Below are 23,736 nucleotides of genomic sequence, written 5' to 3' on the forward strand. Positions count from 1 at the left end.
CTACATTACACTATTCAACTTTTAATCACAGGCACTTTTAAGATCATATTATTAAATGAATTATCCTATCCTGTGATCTTGTTAAAATGTTTTAATGTCATAATGTACTGTCCTATATTTTCATTGCTTTGAAACCCTTTTAAAAACAATGATTACAATTTAAACGTTTCTGAAAATAAATTAATACAAAAATTTCAAATAAAAAAATAAAGAAATTAATGAGTTCCATAAATTGATACAAAGATTTCCAACAAATAAGTTTCTTATTCAATAAATTTCAAGAAAATTTTTTCTTAATTGTATATAATTTAATAAATGTATTTAATAAATACAAAATGTAATGTAATGTGTTTTTCTGTAATGTATTTTGAGAAAATAAATCATTATTATTATTATTATTATTATTATCTGCTAGCCCATTTACTTGTGGGCGAAGTGGCAAAGAACTCTATAATACATCTCAGCTATTTGACTATTAAATCAAAAGTAAACTAAAGATTCTGTCTGAGCGGTTTATTGTTTAGAACATTGAAAATAATGGTATAATAAAACAATATTTTAGCAAGTTTCAGGACATTTCTCGGAAAATATACTTAAAAAGCGTTTTTATCCCATTTACGCTGTCTAAATTCTCTTTTTATATAGAAAGTATTAAGCTATTAATATATTATGGTTATTAATACATAATACAGTTATTAAGAAAGTATTAATATAAAACAAAGCATTTTGCAAATGATTATTCTTATTCGTTTTGTTCTTGTTCACTGAACTATTTGTAATGTTTTATTGACAAGTATAAGTAGTACCTAATTAATTATATTATCTGTGATATAAAATACTTTACTATATTCAGATTATACAACTGAATATATTTTATGAAATCAAAAGAATTTATAATTTAATATTTCATCACCTTAAAGAGTTTCTCAGAGATATAATCATATAAATCTGGTTTAATCTGGAAGATAACAAACTGTAACAACGTGTATTTTTAGACACACTTATCTCAATATTATAACAAAATGGAGGAAATGCATTGCCTAACTTAACATCATCGACAGAAATAGAGGGCGAACAGATTACAGGAGGTGATGATGACACACAGACAGGCATACAATCAAGTACGAGCTAAACCTGGACTGTTTGGTTCCTGACTGCCTAGTCTCAACATCACAGAGGTAAGAGACATGAGAGAGAGAGGTCTAAAACACAACTATACACTATTTATTTGTAGCATAGATATATCGTAGATTTAATATAGTGTTAATTTTAATCTTTAAAGTGTAAAAAATTAACGATTTTCAAAAATGTCACTGTAATGTATTTACTTGAAAAAAGTGATGAAGAAAAGACATCAAATTAACTTAGACGTAAAATAATTAAGAAATTTTACATCTGATTTTTGTTTCCGTCAGATATAAAACTGACAGTTCTGAAGCTTAAAATTTATGAGTACAAATATTTGTAATGCCATAAACAATAAAACATTTCTGTCAAGAGAAAAAAAGTAAGATCTAAGAATACACGTAACTAAAAAAAAACTAATATTCCAGATGTAGATGAACCACTTTGTGATAAAAACTTTTAGTGTTGTATGATGGAATTTGGTAACATAATAAACAATCTAAATTTCTAATAATTGGTTTATATAGGAATCGAATTAAAAGAAGTGGTTTTGAAACAATTGAATGAATAAACAGTTTACTTGAGATAGTAACAAATAAATATATTAATGTACTAATTGTGGGAGATTGTTAACATGACAAAACTCAATCCATGCTCTGTGTCACATGGTATGCGTTATCTTGTTGATTTCCCTACTAGGATAACACAATCATAAGCAAGCACAATAGATAATGTATTTACAAATATCAACAAACATTTTTTTTTAAGTGGCAGATCTGAATCCTCTCAACTCTCTTAACACGATGGTCAGCTAATTGAGATTGTTAAAAAATGGAAAATAAAAACAGGTAACCATTTATAGAATATATGATGAATTTCCACCAATCAAATATTGATATGTTTTTTTTTAATCTTTAGACAGAAAAACTTGGTCTACATGTCAGACGTAACTCTAAATTTTTCAAACTGTTTATGAGTCACTTTAAAAAGTGTTCCTAAAACTATTTCCAAACATTAGAATAATAAAAACCTTGGTTAAGACAGGAACTTAAAGTTGAAACTGTGTTAGGAAAAAAAATAAAACAATGTTTAGGGAACTACAATCTAAAAACAAATTATTCAGAAAAAACACTTATAGAAAACACAATATTTCAAAAACAACGTTTAAAGCTTCCTGAATATAATTAAGAGTACTAAAGATTATAATTAACTCCTCACAGGTTGGCAAAGTAAATGGTGTAGTTGATATATAAAACTATTAACAATAAGACCATTTCAAATCCTAGTGATACAGGGTCCTAGTGTAATATGTTTAATGAACATTTTACTAATGTTTTTGTGGATGAGATTCAGCAAAAATATTTTAAATCCCTATCACACAGACAGATTATAGTGTTGATGGAAAACAAAGGAAAAATAAATGATAGCCTAAAACAAATATAGTACTAATTATGATTTAATTATATTACTATAAATTATATTTAATTATCACTATATTAAAAAAGAAAAAAGTCAATTGATAAACGCATCTTATAAAAGCATAATTTATATTTGGTACATTTTCAGAAAATCTTACAATTGCAAAAATAAGACCAATGTTTAAAAGGGGGACAAATACAGCGTTACAAATTTCAGACCAATATCTCTTTTACCTACAGAATCAAAATGTATCAGAAAGCCATGCATACTCAACTTGCTCAATATTTAGAAAATAATATCCTAAACTCCAGCTAGTAGGGGTTTTGTCCAGAAAGGTCTTATGATAGCATTTGTTTCTGTATATCGTGATTTGCTATTGTCAAAATTGTATAAATTGGAAATATAAAATGTATCCTTAAAATAATTGATCAAATCTGATCTATTCAAAAGAAAACAGTTTGTTGAAGTGACAAGTTACAATAATAAAAGTTTTAAATAACATCATTATTCATCATTAAATGAAGTCATGCATGGAATTCCCCAGGGATCCATCCTTGGGTCACTGTTATTTGCCTGTTATGTAACAGACCTTCCAGTACTCAATGAGTTAATTAAATTCTCCCTTTATGCAGATGACAAAAAATTTAAAAGTATCTGCACCAACTGAGAAAGAAGCTGTACAAATAGTTAATGAGAATTTAATACACCTCAAAAATTATTTTATGAAAAACAATTTTCTAGTTAATGCAGAAAAAACTAATATCATAGTCTTAAAAACACACCAATCTAAAGAAATTTTTTACCCACCAATTACTTTTAATAATCAGATCATAACAGAAAGCAATGCAACTAAATTCTTAGGGCTGACAGTTGATCAGAACCTAAATTGGAATAATCACGCTAAATATACTTTTAAAATTAATACTTTAAAGAGGAACATCTGGTTAATGAGGCCTTGTACTCTTGTGAGGAGGTTTTTTATATGTTTAGATGTTGTTAACTATAGAAGTATAATAGTCTCAAATAATAAAATAATTTAAGAACATTAATTTATTTAAATAAATGTCAGGTTGTTTTACAAATTAATTAATAAATATTAATATAATATCTAACCTTATATTTGACACTTCAATGTATCTATGTTATTAAATAAATTAATAAACTGAATTAAATTAAATCACAAAGAACATTTTTTAACTTGGGTTTCTAATTAAATATTTAAGAAAAACCATATTAAACTGCCTTGCTTGAAAAACTAAAACAAACGAATACTGTTGTTTTTTAACTGAATAACTTAAAGTGTTAGGATTTTAACTGAAGAATTCACTAATCTCAAAGAGTTATAAATCTGAAATTTAACAATACCCATTTTCTAGTTAATTGGTTATAGATTTTTCCTGTTTATCACTAATGTTGCCATTCAATAAAGAAATGGAGAAAGTTCTGACTGCAGCAGACACCCTAGTGCAAGCTGGCTTGTAGGAGTATTCAAGAACATGGTGTTGAGCCGCAGTGAAGGTGTAAAGGGTTTGCATGTCTACGATTTGCTTTCACGGTTTGATTTTACTATGGTTTAACTTATTTGTAACGGATAAACACTGATTTTACTCAGTAATGTTTTCACAATATATCCTCACCAATATGTAAATTACCAGAAATAAGATAATGTTTTAAGGGTGAAGCCAAAACAGGTGTAATAAGTGTTTTAGGTCTGGTACTTATACCAGAATGCTAGACTGTCGCATAAATTAACACTCAAACCAGCCATAAAATTAGTTAGTTTCAAGTAGCTTTTCTCACTGGTTTAGTACAGTGTGTTCAAAATAAACATAGTACCTCAGAAATCCAAGTGCCAGGAGCGAAACTTAAATCGGAGTTATCATGCCACCAATTGGCATGCCTTTAACCACTCGGCTATATTGATCGATGTCTTGAATATTTAGATAACCCACGGGACTGTACAGTTCCGCAGGTAATTGGTATTGATTTAGCCTTTAATTTTACAACACATTGACGTACTAGGCATGTTTTCTTAACTAACCAAACTGTCATATGAGTAACAAGAATAATTAGTGCTAGTATAATGAAATGACGTGAAATAGAGAATAAAAAACTATAATAAGTTTACAGGTTTTTCTCATACTTTTTTTTATTGATTAGATAAAATCCCCCACAATGCCGTTGGATTTCTACTACACTCCGGTCAGCGCTCCTTGCCGTGCAGTCCTCCTCACTGCCAAGGCACTCAATGTCAGCCTCAACCTCAAGATTGTGGATCTTCAGAGGGGCGATAACCTCAAGCCTGAATTCCTTAAGGTAGATTTTAATAAATATTCTGTACTTTGACATTTTTCTGGTGCATTTTTTATTGGGTGAATAAATAGTACATGTGTCAGACAATTGAAAACAAATTGTAGCAAAGCGTGATATTAACTAAAGAGAAATATTTTAAATTGTGGTACAAGATAAACATTATATTTAGATGGCAGATACATTGTAGGTGACAATTTTGAACACATCTGTGTTTAATGGTATTAAAAATGGTTATATTTTGAAACATTGAACTAGTAGTTTGATTACTACTTAGTTTTTGCAATAATCATCTAAAGCACAACTGTTATTAAACTAAGCAATTATTTTACCATTTTGATTACAAAATGGTTACGATTGGGATTATTGTAGTATTCAACTTTTGAAAGTTGTAATTTATTTCTCATTAAATTTAACAAAATTACTTTGTACAGAGATTTAATTTTTCTATACCATGGGCTAAGCTAAGATCCCTAAAGTATAATACATGTATGTGTTATAAAGCAGTGATTTTCTCTCAAACCCCTATGATACAACATTATTTTCCACTTATCTTCATAGCTATGTACAAAAACAAACTTTTAGAAGGCAATAATATATTAATATTGAATAGATTATGTATACCAGAATACTAAAATTTGCTTTTTACTACAGGTTAAATAATTTACGTAATTTTCAAAAATATATGTGTTATTTTGCCTCTGTTTTATGTAACAAATAATTTTAATTTTATGGTAAATTATTTGACCATTTGGTTGGTTAAGATTGGTATTATTATAATATTCATCTTTTGTAAGTTGTGATTATTTATTTCTATTATTTCTTTATAAATTAAAAAATTACTTAATGCAGTTTTAATTTTGTCTATACCATGGAATTAGCAAAAATCCCTAAAATATAATGTATGGTGGAAAACACTAATTTTCTAACCCCTAAGATACAACACTATTTTCCCAGTCAATAATAAATAAAGATTAAACAGGTGAAATATACCAGACTACTACAATTTAGTTTGCTACAGATTAAAACATTCTAATTTCTGTTAGAAGAGGAATAGTTCAATATAAATTTAGGCCTCATTGTTCATACATAGGCTTTTAAAAAAATTAACAATTATTTGAGTAAAACTTGACAAAAACTTCAAGCTCAGAACCTTTTTAAGAAATTATTGTTTCTTTAACTACATGTGATATAATAAATTTTATCCAGATAAGCATTGTATTGGACACAGAATGACATCTATGTATAAAACAATTTCTGACACAATATTCTACTCTATATATCTGACTCTATATTCACAAGATTTTTGTATGTAGCAATGGTGTATCCATGATTTGACTTAATGAGGCCCAACTCAACCACCTTCTATTTTATTATTGGTAAAGGAAGGGACACTTCCAAATTTTCTTTATTTTTAAATATTATTTGTTAAAGGTACAGGTTATTAGGAAAATATGAACTAAAACTTCTAGAAATGCTTGAGTATGTTAGATTAAACAAAGGTTTGTTTTAATTTATGTATACATTTTCTTTATTTTATATAAGCTCTTATCTAACACTTAGCAGTATCTTATGCTAACAATGTAGTAGCCCATGTAAGTCCAATTGATTGCCACATAGTAACATAATGAGCCACGAGCTGGCTCAGGTAACTGTTCCCAAATATAAACAGTGGCCACAATTGAGTTAATCTAAACAATGCCATGTTTATTTCCATTATTCTTCAAGATAAGCCAGTACTTGTGACTGTTATCTTAAGGAAAACTCCCGAATCTGGTTTGTGGAGGTTAAAAACATTCCTAGACTTAATATGTTTGCACCAACCATGATTTTGCAGACTTTCTAATGCTATGATTTTCAGGATTAAAATATTGTTTAACTTGTGAAAAATGTGTACAATCTGTCTGTATGATACATTTGTTTCAGAAAATGGAAAACTTTTAATTACTTCATGAATGTTCTAAATTTTTATTTTCTTGTAAAACATTACCATGGTTCTTTACAGAGAATATTCTAGAAAGATATATAATAGATATAATTCGTTTACTCAGCAATTAATTTGGTTGCAATAATTTATGACAATAAAAATAAGCAAGGAAGGACCTCTTAACATTTTTTTTTTTTTCACAGACTAATAGCAGGGCATGGACTTGTACAGACCTTTCTTGACAACTCAGGTAGTTGGCAATCTCAGGTAGTCTAGAAAGTCTATAATTCTAGAACATCCCTTTTTATTAACAAGGTGAGATTTTAATGTATTTTCATCAAACACAAAGGGAGAAGGTGGGTATCTCCTCCCATCTAATGGTTGAATGAACAATATATACTTATACACACGCATTTTCCTTTTTTTTACAACAATTTGTGTATATGTTGGCTTGCATTCCTGTCAGCATAACGAATTAATTAGTGTCTTCATAAACTAGAAATATTTAAGAAACAATCAGACTCATTGGAACTGCTATTGGCAATCACCATATTCTTCTGCAATTCATCAGTGTTGCCGATCTGGGATTTTGCTTTATAATGTAAATAAATAACCTATTGTTATAATAACTGGAGAAATTTTAGTTCTGAATCATAAACACTTTAAAACATTCCCCAATGATGTACTGATTTTTTGTTGTGGAATTTTTTAAGAATGTAGGTATACAATCATAAGATATACAGGGTGATTCGGTTAGTGTTACCGGCACTTTCTGAGCTGATTGTACTATAAAAAAAATAAAGAAAAAAAGTTCATATAAACATGGGTCCCGGAAATGCTTCCTTACTGGGTTATGGCCAATTGAAGATTTCACCAAAAATTGTGTGCAGGAGGTCAAATGATGATTTGCCGCGTGTTTATGAAGAGATATTTATAGGCGAATGCAACTTTTTCTAACGGATTTTTAAATGAGAAATTGAATAAAGTTCATCTCATAGCTGTATCTCATTTAGTTTTTTTTGTTATACTACAAAAAACAGAAATAAAATAATTTTGAAAACACTTTTTTTAAGGTTTAAACGGACAATTATTTTGTTAAATAGGCATTGAAGACCCACATTTTTACAAAGAAACTTGCAGAAAATTTAATTCTGAATAAAATTATGTGCCACACGGCTATTAACAGCGAAGTATTAGTTTCTGGAATTTAATTTTACAACAAACATTCTACCAAGCAAGAAATTCCAAAGCAAAGGAAAACCGCATTTTAATGACATAGAGTAGCCTACACATAAGATTTATTAGGATGCAATTTAAATTAAGTTTTAAATAAATTATTGTTTTTCATCTAAAGCTTATTATACTACGTACCACTTTCATAACAGGTGTTCAAAAATCAGTCCTTGTACTTCAATACACTTAGCAGCTCGCTTTCTGATTGATCGAGTTATCCTCCGCAAACGCTGCACGATTGTTTTTGATTTGTGCGGCGGCATCTTCAATTCGATTTATTAACTCTTCACGTGTATTTACTTTTTCCTGGTACACCAGGTACTTCATCCAACCCCATATACAGAAATCTAATGGAGTTAGATCTGGTGATCTTGGTGGCCAAGTGTGTGGTCCACCGCGACCAATCCATCGCCCGGGGAAACTGCTCGTTTAAGTGCGTTGTTACATTATGGGAAAAGTGGGCAGGGGCACCATCATGTTGATAAATAATATTGCACCTTGCTGCTAATGGAACATCTTCTAATAATAGTGGTAGTTGTTCTGTAAGGAAATTCTAGGTACATGCGGGAATTTAGATGTCCTCGGAGAATGAATGGTCCTATTAATCGATCATGAATGAGTCCACACCATACATTTACACTAAATCTGTGTTGAAAGTTGCGCACGATTGTACTATGTGGACTTCCCTCTGCCCAAGTGTGTTCATTGTGAAGGTTGTTGACGCCATCTCGGGTAAATTGAGCTTCATCAGTGAATAAAATGGTTCTATGATGTTGACGGTTTCTAATTAACCAGTTGCAAAATTCCAATCGAAGAGGAGGATCTGTTGGTTGAATACTTTGAACTTGTTGTTTATGGTAAGGGAACATGCTATTTTTGCGCAAAGTTCTCCATACTTCAGACTGAGACACTGCGAATCGCCTAGAAAGACGCCGTGTACTGAACACCAGGACTGCGTTCAGTAGCCATGATTATAGCCTCTTCCATATCTACATTATTCTGGGCAGGGCGATCCCGATAATTATTAATACTAGGAAGTTTACCTGTTACTCTTAGGGTACGAAATGATCCACTGATCGTTTTTGGGTTTGGAAACTCTGCGATTAGGAAATCGTCTTCGGTATTCTGCCTGCAGTAGCAGCGGTTGCATTTCCATCACAAACGCCTAAGACAAATACCATGTCGGCATATTCTTCCGTTGTAAATAACAAAGGCATTGCAATTGTGATAGTAACTTACTTTAAAATACACTTCACTAACAAACGAGTAGTAAATTAATTGTATTAAATTGCACTCATTAAACTAGTACAGAATTGGTAACAAAATAATTTGGATTCCTCAATAAATTGCAGTGTATTGTTGAACAGCTGATTTGTGATACCAACTTATAAAAAACATAATTTACCTTCTGTAAAGCTGACGTGACAAAAGATATGTAGGTACATGATGTAACCATTTGGATAGTCCTAAAAAGTAATAGTATTATTGTTTTTTAGTTGAGCATTAATCTATTAAAAATCGTATTTACAATTGTATGCCTAATCAATTATTTGTGTACCTTATATCATTACATTACGGTGTTTATTTACTAAATACGTATTTCTTGCTTGGTAGAATGTTTGTTGTAAAATTAAATTCCAGAAACTAATACTTCGCTGTTAATAGCCGTGTGGCACATAAGTTTATTCAGAATTAAATTTTCTGCAAAGTTTCTTTGTAAAAAATGTGGGTCTTCAATGCCTATTTAACAAAATAATTGTCCGTTTTAAACCTTAAAAAAAGTGTTTTCAAAATTATTTTATTTCTGTTTTTTGTAGTTATACACAAAAAAAACTAAATGAGATACAGCTATGAGATGAACTTTATTCAATTTCTCATTTAAAAATCCGTTAGAAAAAGTTGCATTCGCCTATAAATATCTCTTCATAAACACGCGGCAAATCATCATTTGACCTCCTGCACACAATTTTTGGTGAAATCTTCAATTGGCCATAACCCAGTAAGGAAGCATTTCCGGACCCATGTTTATATGAACTTTTTTCTTTATTTTTTTATAGTACAATCAGCTCAGAAAGTGCCGGTAACACTAACCGAATCACCCTGTATAAGGTTAGCAAATTGATGTATAGCATGTAATATTAAAAATATTTAACAAGTTAACCTTACAAAATATTTTTATTACATTGTTAAATTTTATTTTATTATGATTCTTTCACTCAACAAGTGACAATATATAGGATGCAAAGTAAGTCATTTGAAAGGAAAGTTGGGATTTTAATTTGCTACATCCTTTATGAGAGAAATAATTTAATTCCAGAGTTCTAGTATTTGTATAGAAAAAACTTGATATGTTAAATGGACTTGCCATTAGAATGTAAAAATAATGGTTTTGTTCCAGATAAACCCTCAGCACACGGTTCCAACACTAACTGACAATGGATTTAGCATTAGCGAAAGGTAACTTTATGTTCACAATATTAAGTAATATTAGTTTTAAATATTGTTAATAGTATCGGTTTGAAATTCTCCTAATTATTGATTTAAATCCATTGGCGCGTATGCACGTCATATGACGTTACCATGTTGTGGTATATACTGTTACCAAAACTAAACTCAAAGGAGCAAGGATATAAATTGAAATTTTCACAAAAAACGGCTTAATTACTTTTAAACACTGTTGGTAAGGTTACATTACAAGTTTGAACATTTTATATTGTTCTTAGATATTTTTTAGCATATGAAAGAAAAATGCATTGTGATATTCTACATGAAGGACTCTGATAAGCAAGGGCATAGCCAGCAAGGTGGTCCAAGGGGTCAGGATCCCCCAAATTGTCAATATTTTTCAATTACTTTTTTTAGTAAACGATTATTATTATTTAAATAATTCAGTATTACTGACATATACTGCTGAAAGATTGTTCTCAACAAAGAAACAGGTCAAGAACTTTTTAAGGAACAAAATGGGACCTTACTCTGTCCACCACAGGAAAATATCAGTTGTCTGGACCCCCTCTAAAATTTTTTCCCGGCTACGTTCTTCCTAGTAAGATTTATCCTTTCGCCTTGATGAGGCCTTGGGTGTGTGCAAACAAATTTAGTAAGATTTTTTATGTTTTTTCTTGTGGCTTGAACTGGGCACAACAGTAATCATAGCAATAAATAACAGAACATCAACGCCTGAATAAAAAGGGTGTGAAATCTGCCACATGCGTCGTAACTAGTTTTTTGGTTTACTACCAGATTGCAGCATCTTACAAGTACTTTTAATATTCAAATGACTGTCAATAGATAGCACCAAACATATATTTTTTGTTCTTCACAATTATTTACTAATAAATAAAATCCCAATGATTAAGTTACGGGATTTTAATGTAACCCCAAGGCACGTCATATGATGAACGCCCATTTGGGAACAAACATTACATGACAAAGATCCTCATTTAGAATCTTTTTGATCATGCTTCTATAGTTTAATAAGTAATAGAGTAGTATTACGTACTGCTATTCTAAGGAAGAACTTCATTAATATATACCCATTATAATCTAAATGCTGCATCATTTTAAAACACCTTAAGCTGTTGTCAATCTATTAAATAAATTATTAACCAGTTATGTAGAATATACTAAAAGCTAAATGAATAGATAGAACAGTAATTTTTATTTCATTGTATGTTTAAATTTTCAACATCAGAATTTGAAAAAATTGCTAGAACTAAGCACTGAATTGTTTTATTTAAAGAGTTAACTGTCAGGATGACGGAATGGCAATGGCAATAGAGAACTGTGACCTACTTTCATCGAGAATTTGAGCAAAGCACCTCAGATTGAACCAAAGATTATGGTGTATATATATGGATGACATCTTTATTTTTCAACATGGAAACAAGAGACAATTAAGACATAGAATTGAGTCAGACGGAAAGGATATCCCCAGTTAATAAAAGAGAATAGAGATAAATTTGCACTATGTCAATCTCTTATGTTCCGGGTTATCAGAGAAAATTAGCAAAGTAGGAAGAAAGCGAATAAGTATTTAGAATTCACAACACACTCAGACAGAGCCTTGTAGTATTCCAAAAACTGGGTTCCAGTATAAAGTGTAGCATAGTTGTAAAAGGGAATACATAAGTGAGACAAAATTACCATTAAACGTTAGAATACTTATATTTTTCTATTAAACACAAAGAATATACAAGAAATGGATTAATGGATAAAGTAAAAAGGGTCAATATTGTTGGCTCGAAGATCATCAAATAAATTGTGATCATAATACATCAGGAATCTAATTTCTTAGAAAGGAAATGAGTTGAGATCTCGCCATTATATTAGTAGGAAAACTCAATAAACTGTCAGTTAAAATTAGGCTGCTTTGTTTGCCAGTACTAAAAACCAAACTAAAATGTAAATCTTACGAATCACACAGAATTGAACACCCTCCCCAGATTTGTTTCTGTTATATTTCTGCAAGACAATAATAATTTACCACTGGTTAGTGGTAATGTATGATTAGTTAATGTGAGCAGACACACTGTGATTTATACTATTAAGGTTAATTTATAACGATTAGTTTTAGTGAGTATAGGTTTTAGTGATAGTGTGCATGGAATTGGTACTCAGCATGTTTGTTGTGACTTCTTATTTCTACATGTCATAACGCTTTGATGTGATTTGTTTCCTTAACTCAATAATTGTAACACCTTGGATAGAAAAGGTGTTACAATTGAGTGTCATTAGTTCAGATTGGGTTCAAACTCCTTCCAGGTATTGAGTTATCAGGATTTGAACGGGAATGAACCCATAATAAACCGGGAATGAACCCATAATAAACCAGTAGACGTTTTAAACATAAAAATCTAGCTATAATTCACTCTTAACGATTAGTAGGAAGTGGAATGTATAGATACAATTATTATTGTATAGTAATTTAATTTTAATGTGTTTTATTATGGAAACATCTTTGGCACAGTTTTGGACTTAATAATTGATTTGTTTTATCAAGAGCGTATCTACTGCTACAAAAATTACATTTGAGTACAGGAGTACACATTATGATGGAAAGAGAAATATGTTTGCCAGTCAGTTTTGTCTGCCGCAGCACATGATTTAACCACGGAATACATGACAGCATTGCTAATACATTTAATGCTAATTATATGGCTTTACTTCAATATATAATAATAATGTGACAAAAACATACCTGTAAGCCTTTTATATGAGCATACTTCATAAAGTATTGTTCATGCACAAAAACATAAAGCTATAACTTCAAATTTTATAACTTCACCAATAACAATAAACATAAACGTCGGCCACGGCAAGCGAGTGACAGCACAGAAAATCAGCTTCTCCAAAGTCCAAGAATGACCATGCGCCTGCAATAATTAATCAGCTGCAACCCGCAGTACATGCATGATTTTTTTCGACCACGAATATAAATGTTTCAAACAAATAGATTACACAGTGTTTAAACTCTTAAAAATTCAATTTTTAAGTTTTGAACTACAGTAGCCAATCTCTTTACTAAGCTACATCCCTCAGTTTGGGAAGAACAAGCTAGGTGGTGTATTCTCTGTCTATTATTTAAGCTCTGACATCAGTGTCTGAAGTCTCTGCTGATACAGCAAATGAATATGTAGTAGGTCCTGCTTTTTGAATGCAAAAATGCTTTTGGCGCTTTTTTTATCACTGAATGAAGGCAATTGTTCCAGAAAAATCAGTTACCTTATAAAAACTTCCTTCCAGTTATTCATGCAATGGAACATCTCAGTATACCCTAGTCTGTGAAGTAACAGTTGCCTCTATCAAACTTTCTGGAAAAGAACAACTTTATATGATAGGTGTATATCGGCCTCCTAATAATCTGATTGACATCACAGCAGAAGCTATCGAGGTCCTTCATAAAGTTCTGGATAACATTCCGACTCACAGCAGAATTATTTTGATTTGGGGATATAAATATTGACATTTTAAGACCTACTAGGGAAACTATTATGTTTTGATGAATTTCTTTTGTCCCATAACATGACACGACTCCAACTTTCGGCGACCAGAGTATTTCAAGGTCATCAGTCCTCCATAGATGCTATCTGCACAAATGCTGAAATTGATGAATCTCAAGTGAAAATTCTCCATTACTGGTATAAGTGACCATTTCGGACAACTTTGTTATCTGCCTCTGTCTGTTGAATCAAAAAAAACCACTACCTCCTCTCATCGACATGTAAGTCCAGAGAACTTAACAAATCTCAAACGATATTTGGCTGAGGAATCTTGGACTAATGTACTTCAACAAGATAGTGTGGAAGGAGGCCTACAGACAATATTTGAAGACAATAACATACTTTTTAGATCTCACTTGTCCAATCAAGAAATTCAGAGTTGTGGCAAAACCAAAAGCTTCGACCATTGCTATGACGAAGAAGCTCTCCGCTTAAAGAAAGATTTTCTTAAAGCAAATGAGAGATATTGTCTTTCTGGCAGCCAAGAGGATAAACAAAACTTCTACGCAGCTAAAGAAGGCTTACGACTTAAAACTAAGGACCTTAAGACAAGAGGCTAGTGCTGCTCATATTGACAACGCTGCTAACAAAAATAAGGCTGTTTGGGAGATCATAAACAGCGAGAGAAATCATCAGCACAAGGACACAATTTCTGGATTTGACTTCATAGTTAAAAACGGAGACAAAATTGACGACCCTATAGATATAGCCAACCATTTTAAACAACTATTTCTCAACTATTGCTGATGAAAACTCTCAAACAGAACCTGTGCATCAACCCAACAATGCAATTTGTTCAGAACCATCTGTTGGAATGCCACTGACCTCTATGGAACCCACATCAATTGAAGAAATAAGTAAAGTAATAGACTCACTAAAAACAAAATCCTCTTTTGGCTTAAATGAAATATCCTCAAAAATTCTAAAATTTTGTAAAATGAAGTAGCTGTACCGATTTTTCATATCACACAACTGTCTCTTCTGCATGGTACTTTCCCCTCAAGTATGAAAATTTCCAAAGTTATCCCTCTTCACAAAAAATCCAGTAAACACCACATAGAAAATTTTAGGCCAATATCTTTAATTCCAACTGAATCCAAAATTATTGAGAAAATTGTACTCTCTAGACTTTTCAAGCATCTTCAACTGAACAACCTTTTGACAGAGGAACAGCATGGTTTTATTAAGGGACGATCCACCATGACTGCAATAGTAGATCTGTTGGAGCACATTGTGGGACAATATCGAGGCTGGAAATAATGTAGTGGGAGTGCAACTTGACTTGAGTAAGGCATTTGATTGTCTAAGCCATGACTTGATTATAAGAAAACTTTTTCATCTAGGAATCCAAGGAACAGCACTTTCATGGTTCTCAGCATACCTTGAAGGAAGACGCCAGGTTTGTAGAAGTGACTCAGACCATAAAAGAATTACTACAATTTATAGATCTGAGGTCCTGTCAATGGACCGTGGTTTGTACCGCAAGGATCTGTTGTTGGATACTTTTTATATTATTTACTAATGATTTTCCTAACGTTTTACATTCATACAGTAATTTAGTCATGTATGCTGACGATTCTATGCTATTAACTGCCAATAGCTCAGTGGAAAATCTAGAAATAAATCATACATTGCTGTTAAACATTGCTATGGACTATTGTAGAAACAATGACCTGGTTTTCAATGAATCAAAGACGAAACAAATTTCATTTGGGAGCAAGAAGGATGACATTTCAGATCTACCAAATCTTCAATCTGTCAGCTCAACTAATTATCTTGGAATCATTGTTGATGACAAACTCTCATGGCTAAATCATATTAATAACTTATGCCTTAAACTTAGCTCAGCAATCTATGCCATAAAAAGGACGAAAGCTATAAGCACGACAAAAGCCACAATAACAGCCTATCATGCTCTGTTTGAAAGCCATATGAGATATGGCTTAGCGGTTTGGGGTGGTTCAACTGAAAGAAATCTCCAACGAATCCTCATTCTTCAAAAAAGGCTCTAAGAATCATGGCCGGCTTGGGATGTAGAGAGAGCTGTAGAGGGGTATTCAAAGAGTGGAGGTTATCAACAGTAGTCAGCCTTTATATTGTAGAATGTATTGTGATAGCTACAACTCATAATGTCCAACAGCACCAAGACATTCACTCTTACAATACTAGGCATGCCAATAACTTTACTTTGCCAATCCACAAGTTAACTCTCTCTGAAACAAAACCAACCTATGCTGGGGCAAAATTCTTCAATAATCTCCCTGATGAGCTGAAGAAAATGGAAGGAAGGAAGTTGAAGAAAAGCCTGCACTCCTGGTTCCAAGAGAGACCCTTTTACTCAGTAAAAGAATTCTTGAATTGGAGAGCCGACTCGCAGAGAATGTGAAGACCTAGGCAGCTAATGACAACAAACCTGGGAAAAATTTTTAAGATAATATTATTTGACGCCACTTCCTTCTTGATGAATGTGAAAATAAAGTATTGTCTTGTCTTGTCTTGTCTTGTTTTAGTGTTATAAGGTGTAATATCATAGTCAGCTCTAGGTCAATAATCCCATTCTATGACTTCATTGCCTGTCACACAGCTGGTGCATTTAATATTGCTGTCCTTGTGCTGGAAAGATTGTGTCAGACTTGCTTGTGAGGAAGAATGTTACAGTGACATCATTTGATGACAATAATTCATTATTAAAACAACTTTCTATCAAAACATAATTTCGCCAAAAAATTATTTTAAGCCGTTTTAAAATCATTCATTCTTAAAATTGATCTAATGTGCCATTGGAATCACTTGATCTCAAACTATTTAAATAAAAATAATCAATAATCAACGTTTTTATACTTGGTTTCATTCTGTTCTTAAGACCCACACAATATTGGACTAAACCTCAAACAAGCACTGCCATGATTCCTAATTTAAGAAGTCTAGTCTTTTTAGAAGTCTTAGGTTTGGTCTGGAAGCTGTCCCGGAACCTGTATATCAAAGATCCTAAAAACTTTGAACCATACTCTTTAGTTTGAGGAGCTCAAGAGGCACAATATTTAGATTTGAGCTTTGCAGAAGAGTCAGTACTTGCAAGCTCTGGGAGCAAATGCTGTTTCAAATTGAAATACTCTAGCTATAGCATACAATATAACGCTTTGGCTTTCAAGTTTCTCAATATCTATTCTTGAGAAGTGTAGCAGAGAAAACTAGTAAGCTCTGAGAGAGAATGTGTTAATCCTAAGATACCACCCAAGAAAATTCTCCTCTTTTTTTAATAGAAATTAAAAATCCCTTAATATTTAATTATTTTTATAAAAAGCTTTAAATCTTAGCGTCTTCTTCCTAATACACTATTCTTTGAACAAAAACTAACCAAAGTAACATGACTTTATTGGAATTTGCAATTAAAACAATCTTATATAACAGCCGGGCAATCATGATCTACCTGGCGGAGGAATATGGCAAGCAGTCATGTCTTTACCCCAAGGATCCCAAGAAACGGGCTGTCATCAACCAACGTCTTTATTTTGACATGGGCACTCTGTACACCAGTATATATCACTACTATGTAAGTTATGATGTAGTAATATTAAGAATCAAAATAGGTATATTTATATAGGGAGTAAGTCATTTACTTCAGGTATTTTTTTTAAGTAGACAGGGACCTACTGTCTAAATTTACAAATTACTAGTGGTATAACTTATATTACCAATAATCATTGGAATTAAACAAAATACTTTTATACTTAGCTCAGATGTTTTTACAAAGAGAATTTAATTCAAAATTTTAGCAAAATGTTGTATGGAAAATAAATTATATTTAGACTGTGAAGGTAGGCAGTGACAGTCATAACCCAGGATACCCAAGATGAGATAATTATAACAAGAGATACAAAGCTGAATCCATGCTACAGTAATGATTGATTTATAGATAAACATGAGCGATTAGAACCTTCAATTAAACATTAATACCTCTGGTGGTGGAAGGGAGATGTTTTGTGTATGGTGAAGTACATTATCACACTTCTTCACTCTAACTTACAAGTTAACTAACATTGTACAGCAGTTTTGTACTTATGAAAGTTATTAAGCAATATAATTTAACTACGAACCAAAAACAGTAGCATTTATAATATTGATATCGTACAATAAAACAAATAATTTTTATTTATAAGAAACAGATACAACGAAGAATTAAAAACACCCAACAGAGCGTAACAAAAGAGGTTGCGCACAGATGGACAGAGTGAGAGATGGCAGTCCTTTAATTATTTGACCCTTAAATCAATAGAGCTCTTCCTGGGAAAAAAGGAATCTATGTATCAAGTTTGAAGTCTCTAGGATTTTTTTATCAAGGAGTTATCACACAGATGGACAGACAATGACATTGTTTCAAGAAGGCCCCAAAGACGTAGCCATAGGGGGTCCAAAGGTTCTGGCCCTCCCCAAATTTTCAATTTTTTTCATTTACTTTTTTAGTAAACGATTATTATTATTATTTAAATAATTCAGTATTACTGACATGTACTGCTGAAAGATTGTTCTCAACAAAGAAATGGGTCACGAACTTTTTTAAGGAACAAAATGGGGCCTTACTCTCTGTCCACTACGGGAAAATACCTGGTGTCTGTATCCCCCCGAAATTCTTTCCAGGCTACATTCTTGGAAGGCCCTGTCAGGTCCTTAGTAAAAGGCTTTATTTTAACTTGTCTACTAAATTAGGTATTTGGTAAAATTTACTGGACGTGAAGTTAGTGAAGAATTTAAAGGTGAAAGTGGAGAAGTAAACAGTTGAGTGGAACTCAATCTCTCATAGTGCTTTTCTAGTAGGTAAACATTTGTTACATATTTTACCACCACCAGAAATGTTTAAAAAATGGGAATAAACTTAAACAGAAGGGGATACGAATAATAAATAGTAATGATGCTAGTACCTGCAGTATTGACCATTTTAAATTAACTGACTTCCACATGTGGCAAAGATTTATGGCCTGACTGACCCCGAGATTCTCATACATCTCTATGATCAACTTGTTCCATCTATATGGCTTCTTGCTCATAAGGCTACCTGAAGAACTCTTGACATGATTCTCCGCGAATCAGCTTAAACTCATCAAAATCTCCACATCCTGAAGCAACCAGATCTTGTTCTAGTTAATAGTGCATGATTAATAACAGTGTTACTGGCCTTTAAAATGTACTATTTAGACAAAGCAAACTTCAACGCTATCTTGATATTTTGGTCACCTTTTCAGACAGCAGACAGTCAATGCATAAACACTCCACTTACCACACAGTTTTTAATTTTTTTTTGTATAGTTATGGACTTACCCTTATTGAACACTTGTTTCATTGTCATTGTCCAACTAGAAACAGAGAAAGCTTCAAACAAAATATCAAATATAGTTGGGGCACATGATGCTTGAAGCAACCTCCATGAGTTCTGTGGTAAATATGGATAACAGAAGTTGCAATCCCTGACATATACAATTGCCTAATACTAGACTTTCAAATGATGCCTTCTTCCTCTTCGTTTTCGATCTTGTTGGGAACATTTTAAAAACAAATATACCAATGAAAAGTAATGCTGAATCTTCGAAAGCTGTGAAAGCAGTGTTCCATCTGGTCCCTTCTTAAGTTAATAACATACTTTGGATTGTGAGGTCACTGGATTACTCCTTCTAAAATGTCAAAGGCTCTATAGCCTTAAAAGTAGCACCTTTAACTTTTAATTTTATAATATACTCTCATCAATCTCTTCCCTCCACGGTGTATTTATAAAAAGTAAAACTTTTGAAATAAAACAATTCTACATATTCTTTATAGTTGTTGGCCCTATGGTTGCGAGTGCCACGAGATGCTGCCCGCAAACAGAAAGTGGATGATGCGTTCTCGATCTTAAACAAGTACCTAGAGAGTCAGAGTTGGGTAGCAGGAGAGAGCATGAGTCTGGCTGACTTCTCCACTGTTGCAAGCGTCTCCACTGCTGAGGTATGTTTATTTAAAGCAAAGAAATTTGTTTTTTTGTGATAGTATGTATATCTTATGCTAAAAACGTACTCATTCAAATATTATGTAAATCTTATAATAATAATTAAAAATTTTTAATGAAAAAAGTATACAAGTAGAATTCAGGATGTTGGATTTCTTTTATATGTTGGAATTAATCATATTGATTTGATTCATGTTAAAATAAGTACTCTTTTAACACGTTCACGACGAAGTGTATCTCATCGGGTACATGCGATCTTTCACAACTGTCATCATGTACCCAATCGGGTACACACCGGGCTTTTGTAAAGTGTGTTGTGTGCCCAATGGAGTACACGTTGCTATGCTTTTCCTTATTGTTTACCTGGCTTGGTGGTTTGTTAAATTTTATCCTGCGCTTAAATAAATACCTCAGACTATCGTGTACCCCGTCGGGTGCTCGATTACTTAATTTTTAAGGTAAATTAAATTTTTTAGGTACCCACTGGATTACACGGAGAAAAATTGAAAAAACGTAATGAAATTGTTGTTTTTGATCAACATTGCGAGACCTACATACCTTTCCCGTAAAACTTAGACGTTTTACGTAAAAAAGCCGATTACGGTTTTTTGCCATTATTATTGAAAAATTCTATGGCAAATAAAAAGTCTGGAAAAACGCTGACATTGTGAACGTGTTAAAAGCATTGTTGTTAGTTTTCAGATTAACTTTTTTTGCTTCAGAGTATTTGTTTCATAACAGTTCTTGTTGAAGAGATTGTGTAAAGTACTTAATTTTACTAAATTAGGTGGTACTTCTCACATTATTGTGTTTTATTTTCTGATAAAAGATGGAAGGCCGTTCTCACTATCCAGCCTCTCATACAAATCCAATTGGATTGATATTTATATTGTTAGTGATAACAAGTACAGGCTGTCAAAGGAAGTAATATGTGCAGAATTCCAAAGGAGCTAAGCGTGGTTGAGACAGACAGTCTTACGTAGTTGCTCTAAAACAACATTATTTTACTCCTTATGCTGTGGTATAGTGGCAACAGAGAACAACATTTGATTTTTCACAGTTCGAAGAAAAACAAAATGTTCATAAAATTGCATTTAGATATATAATGGTTGCTTTAGACATGTTATTATTTATTTCCAACAGATCAACCATTTTACAACTTCAATACAAAAATAAACAAATACAATTTTGACAAGAAAACATGTAGTGATGGCAAAAAAGGGCCACCAAAGAAGCATGTAAGTTTAAAAGAGTTATAGCTCCCTGGTGAAGTCCCTTGTAAAGGGAACCTCATTTCACTACATATTACATACGTGTCAGTCCCTTAATTCAAATCACGGTCTTTAAATGAAGTATTTTTATGTACCAGAAGATTGAACCCAGGTGAAATGTTGGGAGCTGAGACGTCTGCTACCCTGTTTAAATGGAAAGGTGTACCTTAGGGAAGTTGTATTGGCCCTGTGGTCTTTAATCAAGTTCACTTCTGGTTTTTCTAACTGTGTGGAATAATCATGTTGTGAAGTACCTTTTTATGTAGATATTTCAAAGCAATTCTTGTCCTATGACTCTTGCAGCATTGATGAGACTTTCTCTGATAAATTTAGATCTTTACAGCATCTTCCAATGAAAATTGATCTTGTCTTATGACTCTTGCAACATTGATGAGACTCTCTCTGATAAATTTAGATCTTGACAGCATCTTCCAATGAAAACCGTTCTTGTCTTATGACTCTTGCAACATTGATGAGACTCTCTCTGATAAATTTAGATCTTGACAGCATCTTCCAATGAAAACCGTTCTTGTCTTATGACTCTTGCAACATTGATGAGACTCTCTCTGATAAATTTGGATCTTGACAGCATCTTCCAATGAAAACCGCTCTTGTCTTATGACTCTTACAACATTGATGAGACTCTCTCTGATAAATTTAGATCTTGACAGCATCTTCCAATGAAAACCGTTCTTGTCTTATGACTCTTGCAACATTGATGAGACTCTTTCTGATAAATTTAGATCTTGACAGCATCTTCCAATGAAAACCGTTCTTGTCTTATGACTCTTGCAACATTGATGAGACTCTCTCTGATAAATTTAGATCTTGACAGCATCTTCCAATGAAAACCATTTTTGTCCTATGACTCTTGCAGCATTGATTAAACTATGTTTCTGATAAATTTAGGTCTTAACAGTGTCCTCCAGTAGTTTGATAACAGTGTCATCAACATTAACATGAGTGAGTGCTCTGTACTCCAACATGTGTCCCTTATTGTGTTGGCTTGTGGTTGTTTTAAAGAACAGGATTATGAGAATTGTGCTCGGCAATGAGATTGTTTAGGATGTGTTATGTGAGACAATGTCAAGATTATCCTAGTTACTCCTTAGTTGCAAGTGCTGATGGCTGAACGGTCTAAGACGTCGACTTACATCTGAGTTATAGATAGCGCAGACGTTCAATCGGCTCAAATTGGACGTTTTATCGGTACCATTGAGTCATCCTGTATTGACTCTCCCAGATATTCTGGGTGATGAAATCCTCACACAGGCCAGTGGCCCATGCAAGGCTTAAAAGGCTCACCTTTAAAAAAATCTCAAGGGATGACACGACACAAATACAAAAACTTTAAGATTGCACTGTATGCTGGATGCAGACCTGAATATTGCTATGCATGATCAACAAGATCCAGTGAATCGCAGTACTTAAGAAGAGGCTCTCATATTGAGAAAAAATCTGACAATACAGAAGTTGTCATATTCTCATACACTCTTCTGTCAAACTTTCTTAAAGTTGATAGAAATTTGAAAAATTTGTGTAATTCTAACCTAAATTGATCCATGATCTCTCTCTGAAAATATGAAACAAGTAGGCCTATCCCTTAAAACTGGAATTAGGGAATTTTTCATGTGAGTGGGTACATAGCTAACTTAGAACATTATTTGTTGTTTTGAAACGTTATTGTTTAAAATTCTGATAGTTATTTTGATAACCTTATTGTGTTTTAGTTAATTTTTTACTGAAAATACTTGAATAAGAAGCATTTTTGTTAGTTACTTACTATCACGATGGTGCCATGTAGGTTTGCGGGTACAATGTGAGTAGCTACCCCAACGTGGCGCGGTGGCTGTCTGCTGCCAAGTCTGCGATGCCCGGCTACTCAGAAGTCAACCAGCCCGGACTAGAAGCACTCACCAAGATCATCCAGTCTGTCAATAAGCCTTTAACAACTCAGCTGTAACCATTATTTTGTTATTTTAATAAATGTTATTGTACATAACTTATTTCTTTATACCCTATTGTTTTCCTAAGACATTTTTAGAGATATATTTATTTATGGTGCCATTTCATTGATTTGAGTGAAGATGTGTTCACGAGAGAGAAGATTATGTTTAACTAAAATGTTGAATCATCCTAGGAGGATTCACTTTTGGCTGGTTTATACCCTCCAGTTAAACCTAAACTGGGTACAGTAAAACCCATCTGGGCAGTCGTATAGATATCCGGGAGTGCAAATGTTGATAGTGATAATAACATTCTTGATATCACTAACCACAAGTGTTGAAATATTGGGGATCAAAGGTTAATTGACGGGTCAGTTTACTGCAGAGAATAACTGTTGGAGTGAGTGGGGTTCCCTTAATATTAAAGGCTGTTGAAAACCTAAACATGAAGGAGCACTATTCGCTTTCAGTTGACTTCAAGAGATTGGAACATGCCTAGGCTTCTTCCAAGGTGACATGACTAAGA

General features: G+C 32.6%; 1 protein-coding gene across 2 annotated transcripts; it reads left to right on the forward strand.

Moving 5' to 3' along the window:
• Positions 1 to 898: 898 nt before the first annotated feature.
• Positions 899 to 23,270, forward strand: LOC124361941 (glutathione S-transferase 1-1-like). Of its 2 annotated transcripts, none has more exons than XM_046816023.1 (6): positions 899 to 1,178; positions 4,705 to 4,860; positions 10,413 to 10,471; positions 17,428 to 17,569; positions 19,828 to 19,992; positions 23,069 to 23,270. In XM_046816023.1, exons 2-6 carry the CDS (start codon positions 4,720 to 4,722, stop codon positions 23,225 to 23,227), a joined length of 666 nt encoding a protein of 221 aa, XP_046671979.1. In that variant the 5' UTR covers positions 899 to 1,178; positions 4,705 to 4,719; the 3' UTR covers positions 23,228 to 23,270. The 2 variants fall into 2 exon arrangements, with proteins under 2 accessions (XP_046671979.1, XP_046671980.1); XM_046816024.1 differs by lacking the exon at positions 899 to 1,178 and adding an exon at positions 1,679 to 1,973.
• Positions 23,271 to 23,736: the final 466 nt, after the last annotated feature.

Source organism: Homalodisca vitripennis, chromosome 5 (assembly GCF_021130785.1).
Source record: "Homalodisca vitripennis isolate AUS2020 chromosome 5, UT_GWSS_2.1, whole genome shotgun sequence".
Lineage (NCBI taxonomy): Eukaryota > Metazoa > Arthropoda > Insecta > Hemiptera > Cicadellidae > Homalodisca > Homalodisca vitripennis.